The following is a 21,863-nucleotide window of genomic DNA, read 5'->3' as shown; positions in this document are numbered from 1 at the left end:
GTAGGGGAGTGATAGAGTAATCCTCGCCAACACACATGACAGTACAGGTGACCAGCTTGCCAAAGTAAGAAACACTGAAAACAAACATGGGAAATCATCATGTATGATCCTTGGCTCAAACTGAGAGAAAGTTGTTGGTAAGTTCCATTGAATTCAAAAGTAACATTCAATTATGGCATATTATGCCCATTAATAGACAAAACCCATTCATTTAAATTGGATTTAAGAAGGCCTATTTTCTCTGGGTTGGGTAATGTTTATATGTTCATCCTTACTAATATTCAGCTTGAGCAGTATACATGTAGCCATTAAGAGAACTGGGTGACTTTGGAAACTTAGAGCAAAAAACTGTTGATTACCTGTTGTCACATTGTGATGGTAGTGGGTTTCCTTTACTGCTGGGACTGTTAAGCAAAACAGAAAGATCCAGTTCGTTTACATTCCCAAGGTCAATTTAGGCATTAAAGTTCCTCATTAAACCTACTATGTTTTATATACGTATGTTGTAAGACACCCAGAGTGCCTGGGGAAACCCAGCCAGATGGGCGGGTTATAACAACAACAACAACAACAACAACAACAACAACAACAACAGTTGCATATTACCCCCTTAAGTCACACACGTTGTGCAGGTTAAAACAACAGCAGCAATAATATTTCTGATGCTAATATCACATTTTGGTGCCCTGTTAAACACATTTTAATTTCTTAGAAATCACTGGAATTTGGCATTTAAACAAAATGCTCAATTAAAACCAAAACACAATAAAATAAGGAAAGGGACATTCTTTTGGCAATGTGCTGCAGGATAAGAGGTTCTAATCAGGTACTTCACAAGAAACTATCTAAGCAGCATGATCCTATATAGATTTTGGGCCCCAGAGAGATCAGATTAGCCTCGACCAGAGCCAGTGCCTTTATGGCCGTGGCCTCGGCCTCGGCCTCGGCCTCGTGGAACACTCTCTCACAAGAGACTGCGGGATTTGACATCTTTACGCAGGGCCTGTAAGACGGAGCTGTTCCACCAGGCCTTTGGTCTGACTCATTTTCTCCTTGTATAAGAACAAGCATGATGGAGGTTCCCAGCCCGCTCACAGGTGCTTATAATATCAGTGGAAACAGTTGGTAACAGCCTTCAATTTTAACCTGAAGATTGCCACTTGTCCGGTTTTAATTTTAATTTGTTTGTATTAATTGTGGGATGTATCTTAATTTATTGATCGCTTGTTTTTTATGCATTGTTTTACTTGTATGATGTTAGCCGCTCTGAGCCCAGCTTTGGGTGGGATATAAATAAATTTATTATTATCATTATTATTTGTACCAATGTCTCTAAACTAGGGCTGAGCCCAGGTTTCATGTTAATCTTCATGCCAAAATCTGTATTTTAACTAGATCAAATCTTTTGCCAAACATGCCTACAAATTACACAGAATCGGAATATGTTTGTTCACCCCCACCCCGACAACACAGAGAAATAGGACTGTTGAGAGGGAGCTTTGTAATGCTACTGTTTAGTTAATGGCAGTAGAAATCTTAAAGCTTCAGGGAGATGAAGGGATACAGCTCAGGGAAGCTCCTGAGCCTTGGTAACTGTGAAGTCTCTGAGCTACTCTAGAAGTTGTAAGTTTCATAAATGCTACTATTAATATCTGACATTGTACCATCTTGTGAACATCCACACTTAACAAAGGAGGTCATCTGCAATTCTTCTACAATCTGGACATATGCAATCATGGTTACAATGTGCAGAATTATGGGGAAGAAAAAGCACATCTTGGTCTCTTGGAGCTATCATTCTTGGGTTAGAGAATCATTTAGAGATTATTACTTAAGAGTAGAAAATGTTTCAATTGGCTGCTGAGAACTGAAAATTTAGAACATTATTTCTCGCCTTTTAAAAAGAAATAAATTAAGGGATGCATCCAATGTTATATTTCCCTAGCTGTCATTTGAAAATACTTATAAGGAATCCACTATTAAATATCACACATCGTTTTCTGTTCTAGTAAAAAAATTATGGGGAGTGCATTTGACAAAGCTCCCAGGAGCACCTCCAAAGTTGCTTCCTCCCTAGAATCTTGTAGCATTTCTGAGGTGTTGCACTCCTTGGGTAATTAGCAGAAAGCAGAATTTAAATGGAGCTTTTACAGAAGCTCTTTATACAGCATTATAGCCTATTCCTCCCAATGATTAAGAAGTTTCTATAATGTATGGTCAAAGAAAGTCCTGTTGACAGGGCCTACCCACTTAGTGATAAAGAGCCACACTATTGTGTCTCATTCAGGATAGCTTACGTTTTGGAACATCACAACAAAGTGTGCCAAAAGCTGGGTTGGTCTGAATTCGGGGTGTGGAGATGGCACAGATTCATTTCTCGAAGCATTGGTTGATATGTAAGGTTAATTTGTGTGTGTTTTTGTGTAGCTGCCACAGGTTGGCCGAGCACACATTTCCACTATATATATATAAGATGTACAGAGAGATATTTTCTTCAACATGGAATGTAAATCAGCTCATCACTTCTGGGCTGCCATACGACCGATACTCATGCTTCACACTTCTTTCTACACAGAGCTGTTCTCCATGCAGGAAAAATAAATAATTGTGTCCAATGTTCCTGATATATCCCGATGATGGAGGGCGGATGGCATATAACAATGTGATGTGCAGGCCAGATAATTCTTTTGAGTATACAGGCATAGAAACATGTGTGTTAGCCATCTCTGTTGGGTGAGTTCTGCAGGAGTTTGATTTAATTGCTTTGTAGGAAAGCTAAGCACACCCTTATTATTTTAGCTGAATATAATACTCTAGAATTTTGCTGTTCTTCCTGTCACTGTAAAGAAAATCCCATGAAATATAAAACCCCTGATTTAAGGCTTACAAGGTTTTATATGTAGCTCTTTGTATTACCTGTGACCTTTTTTTCTTTAAAATGTGCCTTCTCCACTTTTTTCCCTGTGTAGACAAGAAGTGAGAAATAAAGTACAGTATAAGGAGCTGAAAATCAAAATACGCAATGCACATTGTTGATTCTTTTTTCGGGATGGATGGAGGAATTTGCACATCTGCAATATAACGACCGTTTAAAGAAATCGAGCCCTTACCTTCTTTTTCCTTCAAAGGCGTCTCTTTTTTCTTGGCTGGGGAGATTTCCAAGGCATAATGATTAAACCTTAGTAGCCTTGAATATTTTCACACTTTAGTTTTAAAAGCACCTGAAGGACATGTCTGCTGTGTCGCTCCATCAGCAGTAGCAAGAGCGAATGTGACCAGCAGTGGCCTAGTTACTATATTTGCACCATTCTGTGCCGCTCTATGGACTTCCATTGAGCCATATCTCAAAACCTTCTGGAATACACATATGCTCTTTTTCAGGCTTCTGAGAAAAGAGTCAATCATCTGTGTCTTCACACAAGGAGGCAGATTGAAATTAACAAAGGTGCAGTGCTGCAGGCACTTTCGCCATTCCCTGCTGAGAACAGCAGCAACTATCTGGCAGTCTGCCTTGGTTCACCCCCCGCCCCCCCAACCTGATCTGGCTCACTTTAATACAGATTGGTTGAGTGTCTTCTACAGCACAAACCATCTGCTAAGCTTCAAGCTGGGCTGCCACTAATCAGACCAACCTAGATCAAACTCCTAAGGACCTGGCGTGCCCAATCCTATGCAGAAGCAAATCCCACTGATTTCAATAGGACTTGCACCAAATAAGTCTCGAGTTACAGTTGCAGCAACTGTGAATGAATAAAATAAACTGACAGTTTCAGCCAAATCCTTTGATAAGGCAAGTCTAATCAGTTTTCATGGAGCTCAGTGGATATGGCAGTTTTTATGAGCTAAAAATCTAGAAATGCTAGGCTTCGTTAAGTCAAATGGTGAACCTGTTCTTATTGCTCAATATCTAAGAGGGGGAATGATGTTTACCTGCTACTGTGATTTCAGCTGATGGTTCTTCAAGGAAGGTATGCATGAGTATATGGAAATAAGAATAAAAAATTAGAAAAAGAGGAAGGAAATAAGCGGAAGATCTTGATAATTGGATACGATGACACTTTTGTTAACATGTGCATGAGCTATTAATTTGACACTGGGCACACGACTTTCCTGGGTCCATGCATAAAAAGATCACATTTTAAAGGTAAGCACTACAACCCTGTGGGGTGTCGCTACCATGCACAAGCACATGTTTGGATTCAAGTCTATGTAATTTGGGAAATGCAAATCTTTAATAATGGGCCATCACAATCCTTTTCAGACGCAAAACACTTAAGTCCGACGTTATTCTCCCATGATATAATGAGGCATTGTTTCTGCTTTGGTACATATTCTGGTTTCATTGTGAACCTTCCATCTCTATTACCTTTGAGATGACTGGAAAGAAACAAAACCCAGCACTACCTTGTTCAAATACTTCTTCCAAAATAATCTTGGCATCAATAATGGCATTTCTATGATAATGAGATAATCACTGTTTCATTAGAAAAACATTGTCTCCTATTTTAGGCATCAAGTCACAACAGAACTTCTTTTAAAGCAATCAGCATGCATTAACAATTATTTTAATGTGAATAAAGCTTCTGATGTTGCAAAATTATCAACTCGTGCCACAGGCAATTAATTAAAGATAAATGGAAATAGGATGAATTAGCAATTATTTTTTAAAAAATACAGTGCTAATTAATTTCCTTGATTGCTATTATTATCTATGTGTAGATAATTTAGGGTTTCCTTTAAGTGCAAATATATTTGCATGATCTAGCACAAAGATTACAAAGAGGTTATAAATCCATAGTTAATTAACTTGATATATTTTGAAATCCTGCGCTACAACAGTCTGTTGTTATACCAAGAGATGTGAAATAGTCACTGCATTGATAGATTTGGTTGTATAAATATTTCTGAAGTTTCACCCTTTCACTTCCCAGTGAGATGCTCAGCAAATCTTTAGTTAGATTGAGCCAGTAAAAAATGTTGGTTGTCATATCAGTAAACTAAAACTACATGAACACACTCTCTGTGTATTTCCTAGGATAAGGCAGAACAAAGTCTGCATTTTGTGGCAATGCATTTTAGACACCAAATTCTGCTAAAGTCTTTAAAACAAACATTCATAAGGATCGCTGCCATCTGCTGGCTCCATTGGGAATAGCACAGCAAGGCTTTGCCAGAAAATTTTCACCAGTCATTCTGTTTTCTGTTTTTTGTTTTGCAGCAAAGTGCTATCTGACCACAGTAATTCTCTAATGGATACACACTGTTTCTAACCCACTGGGCAGTCTGCATAAATCATAAAAAGGTATACCTACCAAGAACAGCAGCAGCAGCTCATATTCTCTCACGTAATCTATCCAAAACCCCGTTTAATTACATTTAGATTGCAGTGTGGCCAATTCTTCCTATTTTACTTAATATTGCTTTCTGCAAAGCAGTGAATCATTATACATATTTCATGGACTTTCATCGATGGGAATTGAATCAGGAGTTCTAAATCTAATCTAATGCTGTAGGCCGTGTTATTGCATTTAAATCTCACCCTTCCTCCAAGGAGATGGGAAATTTCTCATTTTACCCTCACGTCAAATCTGTGAGGGAGGTTGGGCTGTGAAGTGGTCAGTGGCCCAAGGTTAGTGTTCTTCATGGGCAAGTGGGGCTTTAACTCGAGATCTCTTTATTTTTAAAAAGGCATATGTATAAAACACCTCCTTATAAGTGCAAAAAGTGCAAAATATTCTTCTGCATGCAAATTGCATTTACAACACAATCCTATGCAAGCCTGCTCAGAAGCAGAACTCAGTGAGCCTTCCTTCTGAGCAGAAATGCATAGGATGTGTCATAAACTCGGGAGGTTGGATTCTGCATTCTTTTTACTGCTAGTAGCATTTGCTAAGTTAAGTTCTGCAATTACTACTACTACTACTACTACTACTACTACTACTACTAACCCACCCTTTACACTATGCTTCCAGGGTGGGTTACAACAACGCAATGTTAATATTAAAACACAATTTTAGTATTACACAATATTAAAACCAGTTTTAAGCAACCCAATGTTACAGAAATAAGGTGGGTCCTAAAAAATATCAAGATGTTCTTGCCAGAGAAATGAGGGTAGGGAGAGGCGTTTTTGCCAAGTTCCCTTCCCTTTTTCAGCTCCTAGTGTCACTCTCCACACTGTTCTGAATAGTAACCCCAGTATCTGGAACAGATGTGGGGGCTGCAGGGGGAGGGAGGTAATCAGTGAAATTGCTTCCTCCCCCCCCCATTTTACCTGTGGAGTTCCTCTGCTAGATCAGAATCTTCTGCAATTATTATTATTATTATTATTATTATTATTATTATATTTGTAAACCACCCAATACCTGCAGGTCTCAGCAGTAGCATAATTAGCACAACTATTTCAGAGGACTGAATGAAGAAAAACAGAGAATAGCTCTGTTACCATGCATGCAAAGCTAGTTTTCTATTGTTATAAATGTACTATGGCACATACTTTTAGTTTCTTTAGGCTTGGCTGGAAAGAAAAAGAAGAAAGAAGCATATGAGAACGGAATGAAGTGAGAGAGCTAATGCTGAGGTATAGGCCTTGGTTTGAACATACCGCACTGTGTATATTCTTGACATACATATTAGAATGTGGTGGTACCCTTTAGAAGCATAATTTTAGTGTGATATTTTAATTATTATTTATTATTGTTGTTGTTTAAATAATAATTAAAATATGAAACTAAACAGTTCCAATAGCAAAAGGACTTTTAGCTGGGCAACAGAACTTCGTCCTTCCTCACTTGCCAGAACATCTGGCCCTCCCTCAAGCCTCCAGAACAGATTTGTTTTTTTGGGTGGTGGTGGTGGCAGCAGCGAGCTTTTGAGGAGAGGAGAGGGTTGGGAAGTTAAAACTCATTGTGCTAGTGGAATTGTTTAGATGGATACCACACATTATATTTATGATGAAAAACAATCACTGAATATTTGCGGTTGCTCAGATCCCCGTGCAATTCACCTGATTTTTCTGTCCCATTGGAGTCCACCTATACAACATTCCAGAGCATCTCTTGAACCCTCCAGAGCATCCTTTGTGTATGTGTGCAGGGGAAGCAGCCTGGATGTATTTTAGGTGGGAGCTTGTTTCTAACGAAACTGGAATGTGTCCTGTTTCAGAACAATACTCTTAATATTTTGCATAGGTCAAATACAATTAGCATTTTTGGTATCGTATATACCACGTGTAATGATATGAGTCAAATGTGTAAGAGGGAATGTTGATTTCATGGACCGTACTTTCATATGTGGTGAGACTTTGTAAAGGTGTCCAAAAATTGGTCTGAAGTATATATCAGAATATTCAGAATTACTGTGTGGATGATACAGATCTTTTCAAATAATTTGACAATCTTTCCAGGGTGTTCCTCAAATATTTGACTGTGTTTGTGCTCATATCCTCTAGGCTTTGAAACATTGTTTCTTTGGCTGTTCTGAGAACTTCTTGTCTGACAACAGATGATGTATAGAATTGCTGGGAAAACTTACCCATCAGCACTGTCTTTCCAAAAGACTAATCAAGCCAAATGCTTTGTATTCAACATGACACATCTCTACCTGGTGAAAATCTGCCAATCCTTTTGGAAATACTTGTTTTGCTCACTCCTGTCTGACTTTCATCAGAAGAGTTTTTTCTTTTGATCTCCTAACCAATTTCTGTTGGGTTTAGTATTCTTTCCTTTGTTCCCCTCCCTTGTTTCATTGTTTAATTATGTATCAATCGTTTTAAAGATATATGGTAAAAAGAGTTTAAAAAGAGTTTGAATATAGAATGATCACCAAACAATCTTAGGTAACTGGTAAACATTCTCTATGGAGGTCATTACTGATTTGATTAGAGATGGGAAAGCAGAAGAAGCTGTTTGCTTGCTTGCTTGCTTGTTTTTGGCATACATTTATGTTGAACAGGAATAATGCCAGGTGGCCAAGGACATATTAGTCTGCTGGATTAGTCAGCTCTCCTTCCTGCTTTGTTTGTTTCTGTGTATCAAATGGCACTATTTGGAATGGATAGGAACTGAAAATAGACTATACATTAGGCGTGGAGAAGAATTTTGTTTGATTTGCATTTCAAGCAAACCAATTTAATTCACACCTCCCAGGCTAATGGGACATAATTACAGTGGTGCCCCGCAAGACGAACGCCTCGCAAGACGAAAAACCCGCTAGACGAAAGGGTTTTCCGTTTTGGAGGCGCTTCGCAAAACGAATTTCCCTATGGGCTTGCTTCGCAAGAAGAAAGCCCATAGGGAAATCTCCGGGGACCTCTTTTAAATGCTGGCGGTGGGGAGCAAAGCCTTCCCCGCTTTGGTCTTCTGAAGGCGGGTGGGGGGCGAAAGTCTTTGCTCCCCCCGCCTGCCTTCAAAAGCCATCCGGGACAGTGGAGAAACGCGCTGCGTTTCTCCGCTCTCCCGGGAAGGCAGGGAGGTCAGTGATTTAAATCGCCCCGGGACAGCGGAGAAGTCCTCCGCTGTCCCGGGAAGGCAGGCGGGGGGGGGGAAGCAAAGACTTTTGCCCCCCGCCGGCCTTCAGAAGAGGTCGGGGGACAGACTGTCCCCGGACCTGGTCTGAAGGCGGTTTCCATAGGAACGCATTGATTGATTTTAAATGCATTCCTATGGGAAACTGTGCTTTGCAAGACGAAAAACTCGCAAGACGAAAAGACTTGCGGAACGAATTAATTTCTTCTTGCGAGGCACCACTGTATCCTTCAGATTTCACACTAGAAAGATTATGGGAATATTTCAATGTTGATCATTCCACCAGCACAAGCATATTTACCCGCCAGATGGAATAATCTACCCCTATCCTCCCCCCCATGCACTGTACTGTGAGTTGGCCTCCCCCTCTTGAACTGATGGGGACACACACTGTATGTAGGGTAAGAAGAGGGGGAATAAGTCCCATTGCACTAGCAGCACTCATTGTGCTGGCTCCCACTAAACAACTGTTAAGTTGAATCTGTGCCGATGCATGTAAGGATAACATACCTTTAGTGATGCATAATTTGGGATAAAATACACATTTAAATAAAAATGTCTCCACTTTTTTAAAGTAATAGATTAACAGGAGTTACAAATGAGCAGGAATGAAACTGAGGTTGAATCTACACACATATATAAAAAGCACTGTGAAAATGCTTTTTTAAAAAAAAGTTTTGAAAAATACATTCAATTTGGCATAGCTCACTGTCACCATCTAGTGTCACATTTGTATATTGCACTTTACAACACATTTAAAATGTTTTATTCACAGCTGAGACCTAACATGGACTGGAAATCCTTCCGTGCTTATACATACCTGGTTTTACTTGAGGAACTTCTTTTTCATGCTTAAGGCTTTCTTGTTCTACAAGACAGAAGCAGCATAAAATAAACAAGGAGCCAATTTGTCAAATAACCCCTGTCACGTGTCATGAAGAGGGCATCACAGGATAACTGCATGTCCCATCCCCAAATGAGCATGTACTGCTATGCTCATGTATAGAACTTCCCTATGCGGACTGTCCATCCCAATGTGTTGATGTCTAGGGATGAGCCCAGCACCCGGCAAGACATGGCACTCTTAAGATTCATGCAAGAAGGGGGCTTCTTTCTATTCTACTTCCTCTGAAACTAGATAGGACCCATTCAGGCCCCAAAAAGACAATATTGTACTGTAGAAAAACACAAATACGAACATTAAGAAATGCTAAAATATTTTCAAATATAAATTTATGTATCCCTACACTACTCCTACCCAAAGTCAGTGGAATAACAGAGGAGGTTACATTACAGAAGGCGGGGGAGGGAAACACAGCATAACTTCTATAATCCAGATGTACATTCCAGAAACACTTTACTAAAAGAAAAAAGGCAGCTACTTCATACAAGAATTAGCGAAAGCTTGTTTCTGTAAATGGAGCCCATCTTTCTATCTTAATGGGAGTACAGACTTCAAATACTTCTGTTAATTACCTTAATAGGGTAAAATAAACTTGCTAATTTTCCTTTAAACTCCAAAGCCCCAAGAACTGTAATGCATAAACAGTGGACCCCCAACCATGGTTATGATCCAGAGAACAAGGAATTGTATAATGGAAGCAACTGGGCTTCCATTTGTGTGATAATTAAACTTCATAAGATAAGGGTCACATTACTCAAGGGAGATTTAAAGTGAATTGGTTCTGAGGAATCATAATGGATTGCCAATTAGGAATGGCATAGAAGTACTTTTTTATCAGAATGAATCTAGTTAATAAGGACCAGTGGAAGATAGATAATGCTGCTTAAGTCCAAGCAACCATCAGCTGCTACTATAGAGAGAGCATGTTTATATGGCAAGGCCATAATATCATACAAGAATGGTTTGAAAACACACGTGTTAGTAGCAAATAGATTTTTCCTACATATTTGCTTTCAAATACAGGTTTGCTTTCAAATTATCACTCAAATGTATTTGCAATTCTAGTGTTTTCAATATCATTTTAAAAAATGCAGTGATTCAGATTCTGTCATGGTAAGATTTTCAAACAGAAAGAGGAGGGGAGTTATTTGAGCTGCCTTAAGAGAAGGATAAAAAAATAGATCGATTTGTCAGCTCCAATTCATGAAACAGTGGCAGAAAGACCCTTGTAGCCCTGAGATAAGAGGAACACCAGGGAGGTGGACAGCGTCATTTCATTTTTAGGATTTTTGAAAAGTGTTGCATGGGTTTTCTGAAAGCACCAAAAAGCTCTTTGTCTATTATTGTGCTGTGGAAACCAGGAAATGTTATTGACGGGAGGCAATATCTCTATTCCAGCACCAGGACAGCATAGTTCTGGGTCCTTTTCTGGAGCAGGCCAGAGGAAAAGGGGCTTTTTGTATCCTGCAGATTGCAGACCACTCTGCCCCAGGATGCCCCTATTTTTTTTTATTTCATTTTATAAAGTATCTAAAACAGAGCACATATAACAATGGATGAAAATTAAAAGTTGAGAAACAAAACTGCAAAACAGGCACATAGAATGCACATGAGTTAAAATAACAAAGTCCAAGTAAAAACTATCAGTGTTATCAGATCATCAGGTATGGCTCCAGATTTAAAAGGCTTGTGACGAAGACAGTATTGAAAATGATGATTCTGCTGCACATGTCAAATAACACATTCCTTAAAGCTGCTCTGGAGTGCCGGGGGCAAACCCAGAGCAATTTTGTGGGGAGAGTACAGGGAATAAAATCCACTGGAATTTGAAAGAAGGCTTGGCATAAGAAAAAACTAACAACCTCTTGCTTTAATATTCAAAGGAAGGGGCCCATCTATATAAAAAACATAAAGCAAGTGCCTTGTTTTAAGGCGCATGACATTAGCACAAATAAACTTCAAAAACATACATTGACTTTTCTTTAAACTAAAACTGAAAGTCAATGTGTTGGGGAGAAGGTGTTTTCTATTTCCCCCAGATTCCTTTCTTTAATTCCTTACTGAGCTCCTTTTGTTCTCTCACAGACTTGCCATCTGATTGTAAGAACTGCATGCTGCAAAGTGTGCCCTCAGCTCCACTGCACAGCTGCGTAACTCCAACTGACAAGGCAGTTTGGATAGAGTCAAAAATATGAGGAAGCCACTGTTTTACATATTGCAGCTCTTGTCACACATCAGCTGAATTCTAGTATGTTCACCATCATCCTCAGTGGCTTTAGATTTACCTGGCAATTTTAATAGTGGATAGAAGAGACAGCACTAGCATATAATACCAGGGGCGAAATGAGGCAAAGCAGCAGCAGAGGTTCAAAACTATTGCTTAGCACACGAGGAATGTGCAAGGAGTAGCAGTATTTATTTTATTGATTTTATATCCTGCCCACATCACAAGTAATCACAAGTCACAGTGATTATGTTGTTGGACCCAAAGCATGGTGCTAGGGTGAGAACAAGAGGACTAAGAAAATGGACTAAAAATGGCCACAACTGTATTGTTTATGGGTTGTGCATGACTTTGGCCAAGGATCCAGACACTGAACACTCTGATCAATGAGCCTGAATGCCGGGAAATGCTAGTGGGAGCAAGGTGATATCATGGCCACTCAAAGGCGGGCAGATACCATGGATATTGGATTCCCAAAACCAGGATTAGGGTTACTAATATGGAACATTTTCATTGACCAAACAATGGCATCTATGACCAGTATGTATAAGCTAAACAAGCTATAACTTAGGGCCCTACTCTCTTGGCCCCCTCAAAAAAACACACACACACACACACAAAAACACACTGGATGTACATTTCCGAAATATAAGATAAAAAACAAATAAATAAAATAAAGCCTACATATAGTAACAGTGTTTTGTGTTGAATAGGCTCCTATGATGTAAGTAATGGGCCCCACCTGCTAGACTGATCCCTAACATATCACTGGTTTGCTCATTTATATATATAGAGTGCTTACATAAAATATGTATTTTATGATAAAATACATATTTTGTTATGTGCAAATGGCCTATTAGGTCAATAAATTACCATATAGCATATATTCAACACAAAAAACTGCGACAATTTGTTGTTGACAAAGGACAGCTGGACATATAAAGGGCCCCATTACCTTCAGTAGCTTAGGGCCTCATCAAACCTAAATCCGGCCCTGTCTATGACAACTGTTCATTCTTTTTTTTTTTTTTAAATTCTGCTATGCAGTTTAGCAACTTACTTGCTGGTTTGTGTTCCACTTTCTTGCCTAGAAAAATACAAAGACAACAGTGAGCTACATTCATTCATAAAAATAAAGACTGCAGATGAAACTCATTTGAGCTCTGTAGCTTTACACTGCAATAAGAACACGCACCAGGGGAGCATTTGGGAGACATGGTATAGCCCTGTTTCCATGGTGCCACATTGTTGTTGGAATTCCTTTCCCTCTCAAGTATGACGGATATTTGGTGCCAGCAAAATACTTCTTTGCCCAGGCCCTATACAATATGTACAGATATATGTGAAGTGACAATTGTCTGTCTGTTGCATTGTTAATATTATATCTTTTATGCTTTGGTTTTAAATGTTGTATTTTAATTTATAGGGTGTTATGCACCCTCCAGACTGTACATAGAAGGGCCTACTTTGGTGATTTTATGGCATATGTAGCGGCAGCAGTGTGCTTATTAACACAATGCCTTTTTCCTACAATTGTGTGGGACTGACCCATGCCAAATGCATTCTAGAGCTCTAAATCCTATCTCGGTTGATAGAGTGCAAATGGTGTCTCATGCTCTTAGCATATCACTACACAGAAACAGCACAAATGGTTGGTTGTGTGCACAGTTGGACAGATAAGTCTTTGTCAGCTCTGCCTTTGTTCATTCATAAATCCACCACGACTCATTTCTACATTAACCTGCATGGTTTATTTATGTTACAAAGGCACAATAAATAAATAAATACACATGTAGATGTGTATTTTTGATTGCATCTTTTTACAAAGTGCACAGCAACAAACATATTTTCTCTCAATATGGTCTTTTAGCTGACAACTATATCTCAAAATTCTGAAAAGGGCACATTAGCACATTAATCTGGGAGGTGCAGATCAGGCTAGTTCTTATCAGAATTCACAAATAAGTAATTCCCCAAGCATCCCAAGTAAAATGCCAACCACACCAAAATGGTTGGAGAATAAACAGGCATGGCTTAAGGATGAATTGATCCTTTTGCAACATGCAGCACCATCCTATTACTTTATCAGAATGCCAGAAAGATATTAATATAAACAGCACCTTCCCCTCCCACCCATGGACGAATGATTGGGATTCAGGATGAAAATCTTTCAGCCAAGTGAACCATAAATTAGTAAGGCTAAAAACAGAACATATTTTTGGTAACTTGTCAGTTACTAAATCTGTCTGTCGTTTAACAGAATGAATGCCTGTGTCTGTTGCACTTGTGTTCATGGCTGATGCATGCAGTGAAAGAAAGAGGATTTGTTAAGACACAGAATAGCAGCTATTCTAGAATGGGAGTGGGGAACCTCAGGCCCAGTGAGTAATTGTGGCCCTCCAAGCCTCTCCATGGGGGTCATCAGGACATTTCCCAGGTCACACCACTTTCCCCAGACCTACTTCACACGCTCCTTGAGTGTTTTTGCCTGGCTGTGGTGTGCCCTCAGGTAATACTTCTTACTTGCCTGAATGGAGGATTGACCAGGCTGTGTGTATAGGAACTAGCCTACAGCACAAAGGTAAAACCCACAAATTAACTGCTCTGCCCACTATTGCTTCTGGCTCTGCCACTTAATGGTATGTGGCCTCCAGAACGTTTTCCATAAGGGAATGCAGGCCTTCAGCTAAAAAAGCCTCCCCACCCCTGCTCTAGAACCATTATTTTTATTCATAAGAACCTAAGGAGAAGCTGCTAGATCAGGCCAGTGGCCCCACTAGACCAGCATCCCATTCTCCCAGTGACCAACCAGAATGTGACATAATGGGCTACACAGCTTTTCAGATATATTTGGTTGCTGGTGCAGTTTAATGAAAACGGCTTAATTTATTAATAAATTCTTTTCAGTTGTGCAATGCCCTCTGTCAGTTACCCTGGCTTCATCAATTCGTCATTATTTCTAAACTGAGACAATCAGCCAACATTTCCCCCTCCCTTCATCTTGGCCTTTACAACATGATCCACAAAACCAATTAAGAGCGTGCCAAAATAACTGAAAATGAAGTAAGACACATGTCGGTATACTTTTGAAAAGTATCCATCCAAAACATATAGCTACTAGATGAAGATAACTTTGTTGCAATAATTTCAATGGTCAACAAAAATTAACACAGCTGTTGGTGTCTGGATTATTTATAGCAACAAGGAAAAAGACTTTACAGGGCATGAAAGGGTTTGTCTCTTGATACTACAATAGTTTTACATTCATTATGTCTATAAGTTGTATCTTATTATTGCAATGGCCACTGCTTAAACCAGAGGTAGCCAAATGGTGTGTTCCAAGTATTGTTGGGCTGAAATTCCCATTATACTTGCCCATTGGCCATTGACTGGGGCTGGTGGGAGATAGCAGGCAACATTTGGAGGGTACCACAATAGCTATCCCTGTTTTAAATAATACAGTTGGTTTTGGATAAGCTGCATTATTATAATGCAAATATGACTGAATAAAAATATACAACTGAACAAAAGTATTTTGAATGCTGGTGTCGCTCCACTGATGTCAGGCCCAATTACAAACTTGTGAAAAGTTGTATCTACACAAACAACATGCACATCTAATTATAATATTGCTCTTGTCTATGCAAACATTATCATGGATGAGATTCTGTTGAGAAACTTTTGCTTTCAAAATTATTCTGCCACTTGGAAAATAAGCTCAATGACCCTACTGGGGAAAAAACCTGCATGGCCAATTTGTGCATTGCACTGATACCACAGTATTTTAAAATGTCATACTGGTTGACAGCTAAGCAAAATGACATGAGTTTGTGAACTGACATTATGGTAATACATTTGCATGACACACAACATGCAGCAATGCCAGGTCACCCACCGTTACATTTTTATTTTGGATAATAGAGGCTCACAAAATTGCTGCTGAGATGTTGAAGGTCTCCCATTAGAGAAATTAAGAACTGAAAAACATATTGTTATCATATTCATAACATATTGTTAGATATATTGACATTTTCAAATTGAGATTATGCCCTTCAAATTGACCAGTGCAATGCTTTATCTAGAGGAATAATTCAGTCTGTAGAAAACACAAATGCTTTCTGTTAAATACAGAAGTATGGTATCCCATTACCTGTTTTAGGTAGACTGACTTCCTTCTTTATGCCAGGTTCTGAGGTAAAAGAAAAACAATTCGTTTAAAAGTCATAACTGCTTGCCATAATTCATTTTACTGTGTTCATTATTTCTTGCTTCCTATATGTGATACTGGTTTTATATTGAGAAATTATCTTTAATTGTCAAGCATATTCAATATAAAAGTTGAAACAAGCAGCTCAGCTCATAAATCACACAATGAATTGAATCTTCACCCCCCCCCCCGCCCAATTATGGAAAGAGATTTGATAAGGTGGGGAATAAGCACCATAGTATCTATTTTATTGTTGGGTGCCTACATGCTATGTAACATTGCCTTGGATTTCCAGTTGCCCCTCCATTAGCAGAAGTGCTTCTCACATTCACCAGTGAAACCAGGGGGAGGCAATTTTTGCTGTTCTGGAAAGTCCCTCAGCCCTGATTTTTTGGAAGGCATGGGGGGAAAGGGAAGTTAGGAAAAAATATAAGTTGTGTGGGAGGGCAACCCCAACTTTTCCACAAGTTCCGCACTTGGGAAGTTAGGGTTAGGGATGTCAAAGATAGAAAGAGGAGCAGGAATCACCAGCCAATGTCCACTTATTTGTCCAAGGTCTAGAATTGAAATCAATACATTTGTTATTACCACTTTCAGGCTACAAAGCTTGTTGCTTTCAGTTCACACACATTATGTAATTGATTACTTCTCTCCCCCCCCCCCACTGAAGTTGCACTAGGTTTCCTTTGCATTAAAATGAATGGGATGGAATAACATAATGAGAATGTAGGTAACCCGTGGTAGCTACCCCATGTCAACAGAAAGGGAAGCAGTTTTCCCAACCTTACCTTTCTGTAAAAAGGTAAAGGTAAAGGACCCCTGACAATTAAATCCAGTCACAAACGACTCTCGGGTTGCGGCGCTCATCTTGCTTTACTGGCCGAGGGAGCTGACGTTTGTCCACAGACAGTTTTTCTGGGTCATGTGGCCAGCATGACTAAGCTGCTTCTGTTGAACCAGAGCAGCACATGGAAATGCCATTTACCTTCCCAGATAAATAGGTACCCCGGAGTGGTACCTATTTATCTATTTGCACTTTGATGTGCTTTTGAACTGCTAGGTTGGCAGGAGCTGGGACCGAGCAACGGGAGCTCACCCTATTGCGGTGATTTGAACCGCCGACCTTCCGATCGGCAAGCCTTAGGCTCAGTGGTTGACACCACAGCGCCACCCACATCCCTTACCTTTCTGTACTGGAAGGCAAAAGTGGAAAAAGGGGTAGGGGGTACTCAAGCCAGTGGCACTGTGAAAGTGCGAGGTTGCTGGCGTAGTATGGTTGTTGACATCAGCTGGTGAAATCATCCAGTCAGCAACTATGCATTGCTCAGTGCTGGCTCTGACACCTTTGGCTTCCGCTACCACCTTATAGCTTAGAAAAGCAAGGTTGAGAATGACCCCCCTTTGTTATGACACCATAAACTGCTTCCACTAAATAAAGACACTAGACAATTTCTACAAAGAAATCACCCACATCTTTCTGCTCATTCTATCTTCATATGCAGCACAGACCTTTAGAGAATGAAACAGCTAAACTGCAAATAGTAAGAAAGCTGTGAACCTTATAATGCTAAATCTCTGTCACAGTCAAAGATGCACGGATGGTGAAATACCTTTAATCTAAACAGCAATGCTATAGCTGCATAGTGCTTCTTTGCATAAACTACATGCGAGGAAAAATCAGAGTGCGTCTGTCTCTGTGGGTTTCTACAGGGCACTGAATCTTTATAGTCACCAGAGCTATTCTTTCTTTTTGCAAGGCCCTTTTTAGACCCTATTTTGTAGGATCTGTGTGGTATGTCACTTATTATTGTTTTTTTAAAAAGAGAGGTCTAATAAAGCACAGCACTGCACACAAGATGCTTGCAGCCAATTTACACATAGGGGTTATGTTTTTCTGACAAAATGTCAATGTTCTGTCACAGACATTCAACATCACGGTGCACATTCAGTTTACTCTGGAAAATACTGCGTTCATATTATATAAATTCCAGCAGATAAAAATGACTGAGAGCTGGTTCATTGAAATCCCTTGTGTGGCACAAAATGGTTTGAAAAGATGCTTGCATGTGCCATTGTGTAAACAAGTTCATGTGTGAGTTGGACCTATTTGCTCAATATCTTTGAATTTCTCCATCCTACAAGGATCACAGATCTTGGACAAATTGTGCATATGTTTATAGGCATGAATGCTTGACTCACAAATGTGACATAATTTGTGAAGTGCCAGGTATAGATATTTCCAAGGCCCAGATATTTCCATCTATTAGTAAGACCTTCCCTTCCCAAGCTAAATGTCTCAACCTAATTCCATTGCACTGAAAAGGGGAAGTCAACAATTCGTCTCCAGATCAGATTTCAAACTGAGCCAGAGAAGAATTTGGGGGGCTTGTAAACATCACCTCTACTTTGGAGTGGGCTATAAGCAGGGTATCTCACCTAATAACATCAGTACTGAAAAGACAATATAATAAGAAGCTAACTTTTTGAACCCTCCTCACCACCATATGCTTACATTCTGGAAGGAAAAGCTTTATTTAAGTTGACAGAAAAGGGGTGTTAAAACATGGATCTGAGTGGGATTTTGCTTAACATATAACATAGCATGATAGTTGCATTTCTGAGCAACTAGGGTCTTCCTTCATTTTTTCTGCCTCTGGGAAAAAATTCCAATTTTCTTAGTTTACAAATATGGAAATGTTATGGTTTAATTAGGTGCACTCTCTGCACCCTGGGAAATAATATACATTCCAGCTTAGCATAAAATGCTTTAGCTGTTGCAGAATGGGTGCAACGGTGCTTCTGCTGGATTAGAATATAGCTAAAGTTGACCATGAAAGTAAAAAATGAAATATACTCCAACATCCACCATTTTTTTCTATAATGGAGTCACGGTAGCAGCTCTATAGTCAAAGTGGGTGGGCTTTTCAGGCATTTTGGTGCCTGAACATTCATCATAAAGTTAAAACAAGTTCATCTTATGATAGATGTTTCATTTGTGTGCCTTTAGTTTCTACAGCGAAAGCCCATTATGTAGTCCTAAAGTTTGTGGAGAGGAAGACAACTGAGGTTGATGTGTGGCTGAATGGAGTCTAAGTTGTAAGTGAGCATGCCTTGTGTTTAGTGCTTACAAGACACAGAAAATGTGGCCTGGTGCCCTGTAACCAATAAACACATTCTACAGTTACACATACTGTGCTCACTTACAACTTAGCTGACATGCAGTTCAGTTATACCTTTCCTTCATTTTTATCGACTAGAGTAAAACATTCTTAAACCTTTGATAATTTCTCTGCTTTCCGTTGTGTGTGAATTTGTATATGTCTTAACTATCAGCAACAAAAGTCATTCTAATCTTAGAATAGTTCTGGTAAATAAATGAATAACAAGTTTGCAGCTATCAATTCTCCATGAAAGAACTCATGAACTTAAAAAAGTATGGAACTTTACAAATAGCACCTTTCTCTTTGGCAGCAACTGGAGGCTTCACTTTTTCTTTTGCAGCATCTAGGGGAAAAACAATCATTAATCCTGTGCTTACAAAATGTTTCTTCTCTACGAGCCCTGAGAAGTATGTGAATAGTTCTAAGTGTTCAGTTTTCAAACTTGCATTGTGAAGTTTTACAGCTTCAGAGATCAACAAGCTCAGCTGTACTTATGAGATGATTATAATAACAGTCAATTCGTGTGCCCTGAATATTTCATTTGATGTAGCAAAATAATCTGGCCACATGAAGTGCCAATTTTCAGTAATTCCTCCCACTAATATGGCTTTCCAAGCATCATAACTATCCTTGGAGGCTCAGGAAAGAGATTGGGTCGAGGAAGAAGACTTAAGATGTTTAATGTATACCATTTCCCAATTCCCATGGGGTTCTGGAGTTTTCAGGGGGTTTTTGTTTTACAGCATCTGTGAAGAACTACATTTAGCAAGTGTTAGTCAAACCCAGCCCAATACTGAATCTATGTAAAACAATGTGAAATATTTTGTGACTGAAACAAAAGGACATTGAAGGATCCAGAAGCTCAAAGCAAATGGAAATGGATAAATGAGATACTAAACTGTGTGTTTTGAAAATTGTAATCAATTAACTTCGTAGTGTAAAAACTAAACATTATCCGTCCATGAAAGCAAGGAGCTTCCTGTTATGGAAGGAGAGTTGCATTTGTGGAAGGGGCCTTTCCATTCAAATCAATTCAATTCTCCTTCCACTTCTGTCTGCCTGTCTGTCTGTCTGTCTGTCTGTCTGTCTGCCTGTCTGTCTTACCCCATCCTCCATGTGTTGACTTAAGGACTTGCCATAACTGTGCTAATGCAGACTAAATACGTACTGAACACAATTTAAAAATATGGGTCTCCACGCCTTCCTCTAAAGTCCATTCACGTCTCTCAGTGTTTTAGGTTGGAATTCTATATTTTGCTTGGTCAAGGCTAGAGTTTTGTATTTTCTACGTAATTACAGGGTGCACCTATTGTATTGTTTTATTTTGCAGCAGCTGTCTTCAATGCAATTTAACCAAAGCTGGCACTGAATTTTGGCATTTAAAAATTGCCATGACCTTGACACTGCAATTATTTTAGCAATTGAATAAATAGCATGTGGTTCAAATCTTGCTAAATGTCATTTCCTGTTGGTGTTGAACCACTGACCTTTCACATGCCGAGATCAGTGATGCTTTGGCAGGAATAGATTGGGACTGATGTGTCGGAAGACGCAAAATCGTTTTGGGACTTCCTGAATATCACTTGGTTGGAGTCAAAGAATGCTGTAGCTTATAGCAGCCCTAATTGCATCCGATTATAATCTGCTTGACCTGATATGGTATTTTAAATGCAAGCCTTCTTAAAGGCAATGAATAGGCAAATGTCAAGACAGATGAGCTTCCCTATATAAACTAAATGTACAAATGATCACATTCCTTGTTATCTCACATCCTATTGATACGTGCAAATACAAGACTAGTTACGCTGGGTCAAGGCCAAATATTTATTTAGTAGCCTTGGCAGCTTTGAATGGGACAAACAAATGAAAAGCTGTAGAAATTTTCTACCCATGAAACTAACTGTAACTTGTGTAGAGGGAAGCCACAAATATATCTTAAGGTGAGAAGAACTGATATGACATAGGTTCTACTTATCAGTTGGAATGGAGGAGAAATTTGATTCAGTATGCATTTAAAGCCAAATCTATCAAATTCACATTTTCTGAAGCAATACACAAACTAAAACACAGCTATCCACTGAAGATCACACATAACTGAATTTTATGATGCAGCTCTCCAACCAACCAATGTTTACAAAAATACATATATTAGGGGAAAGTGTGCATACAAATGAGGATATTAGTGAAAATAGCATACAAATGCACATTATATTAGGGGGAAATCCTTTCAAAAATGAGTACATTAGCCAGAGATGCACATGAAATATGTTTATTGGAAGAAATCCACACCAGTATGCTGATGAATTTTCATGAGGAATTTTTAAATCAAGAAATTGCAGATTGCTACAAAATGTGGAGAACTGAATTTAAGACTGTAAAAATGAGAAACTGAAATAAAGGAAATTGACAGATCCTAATGCATGAGTATAATATAAGATTGGGAGATTGCAATGTAAGTGTCTCTTAGCGGTGAGCCTGGTGACACAGGGATTTTAGATTAGAATGGGAAATGGAAGTCAAGGATATCTGGTCTTTTAACAGACTTGGGTGTTTAAATGGTTATAGTGAGTGTTTTTTAGCCTCTGTCTTTATGAAGTCCTGAAGGCATGTCTGTCTCAATCACACCTTCACACCAACCCATATGCTGCTGTTTGACTCCATTTATGTTATATTTGGTTTAAACTGTATTTAAACCTCTCACACGTGTGCAGAAATGTGCAGAAATGCTTACACTTAATTTGTGCAGAAATGCTTATATTTCATTTGGCTTAGTCAATTTTGCGTGAGCTATTTTTCAATTATAGTTTTGATTGCAATCATTCTGACTTACATCTTTGTTTTC

The 21,863-nt window shown here is 39.1% G+C and overlaps 1 protein-coding gene across 1 annotated transcript in view; it reads right to left on the bottom strand.

Annotated features, from left to right (window-relative positions):
• Nucleotides 1-21,863, bottom strand: part of TRDN (triadin) — a 167,925-nt gene that overhangs the window by 11,472 nt on the left and 134,590 nt on the right. The window contains exons 30-38 of the mRNA XM_081904766.1: nucleotides 19,317-19,364; nucleotides 15,804-15,842; nucleotides 12,714-12,740; nucleotides 9,346-9,393; nucleotides 6,497-6,517; nucleotides 3,931-3,957; nucleotides 3,111-3,146; nucleotides 2,917-2,961; nucleotides 360-404 (exon numbers count right to left, since the gene is read on the bottom strand). Of these exons, the coding sequence (XP_081760892.1) occupies nucleotides 360-404; nucleotides 2,917-2,961; nucleotides 3,111-3,146; nucleotides 3,931-3,957; nucleotides 6,497-6,517; nucleotides 9,346-9,393; nucleotides 12,714-12,740; nucleotides 15,804-15,842; nucleotides 19,317-19,364 (336 nt within the window). The remainder of the gene's footprint in view (nucleotides 1-359; nucleotides 405-2,916; nucleotides 2,962-3,110; nucleotides 3,147-3,930; nucleotides 3,958-6,496; nucleotides 6,518-9,345; nucleotides 9,394-12,713; nucleotides 12,741-15,803; nucleotides 15,843-19,316; nucleotides 19,365-21,863) is intronic.

Source organism: Podarcis melisellensis (assembly GCF_964234715.1).
Source record: "Podarcis melisellensis genome assembly, chromosome: 3".
In the NCBI taxonomy this organism is placed as follows: Eukaryota; Metazoa; Chordata; class Lepidosauria; order Squamata; family Lacertidae; genus Podarcis; species Podarcis melisellensis.
This window is presented reverse-complemented; position numbering and strand designations above follow the sequence as displayed.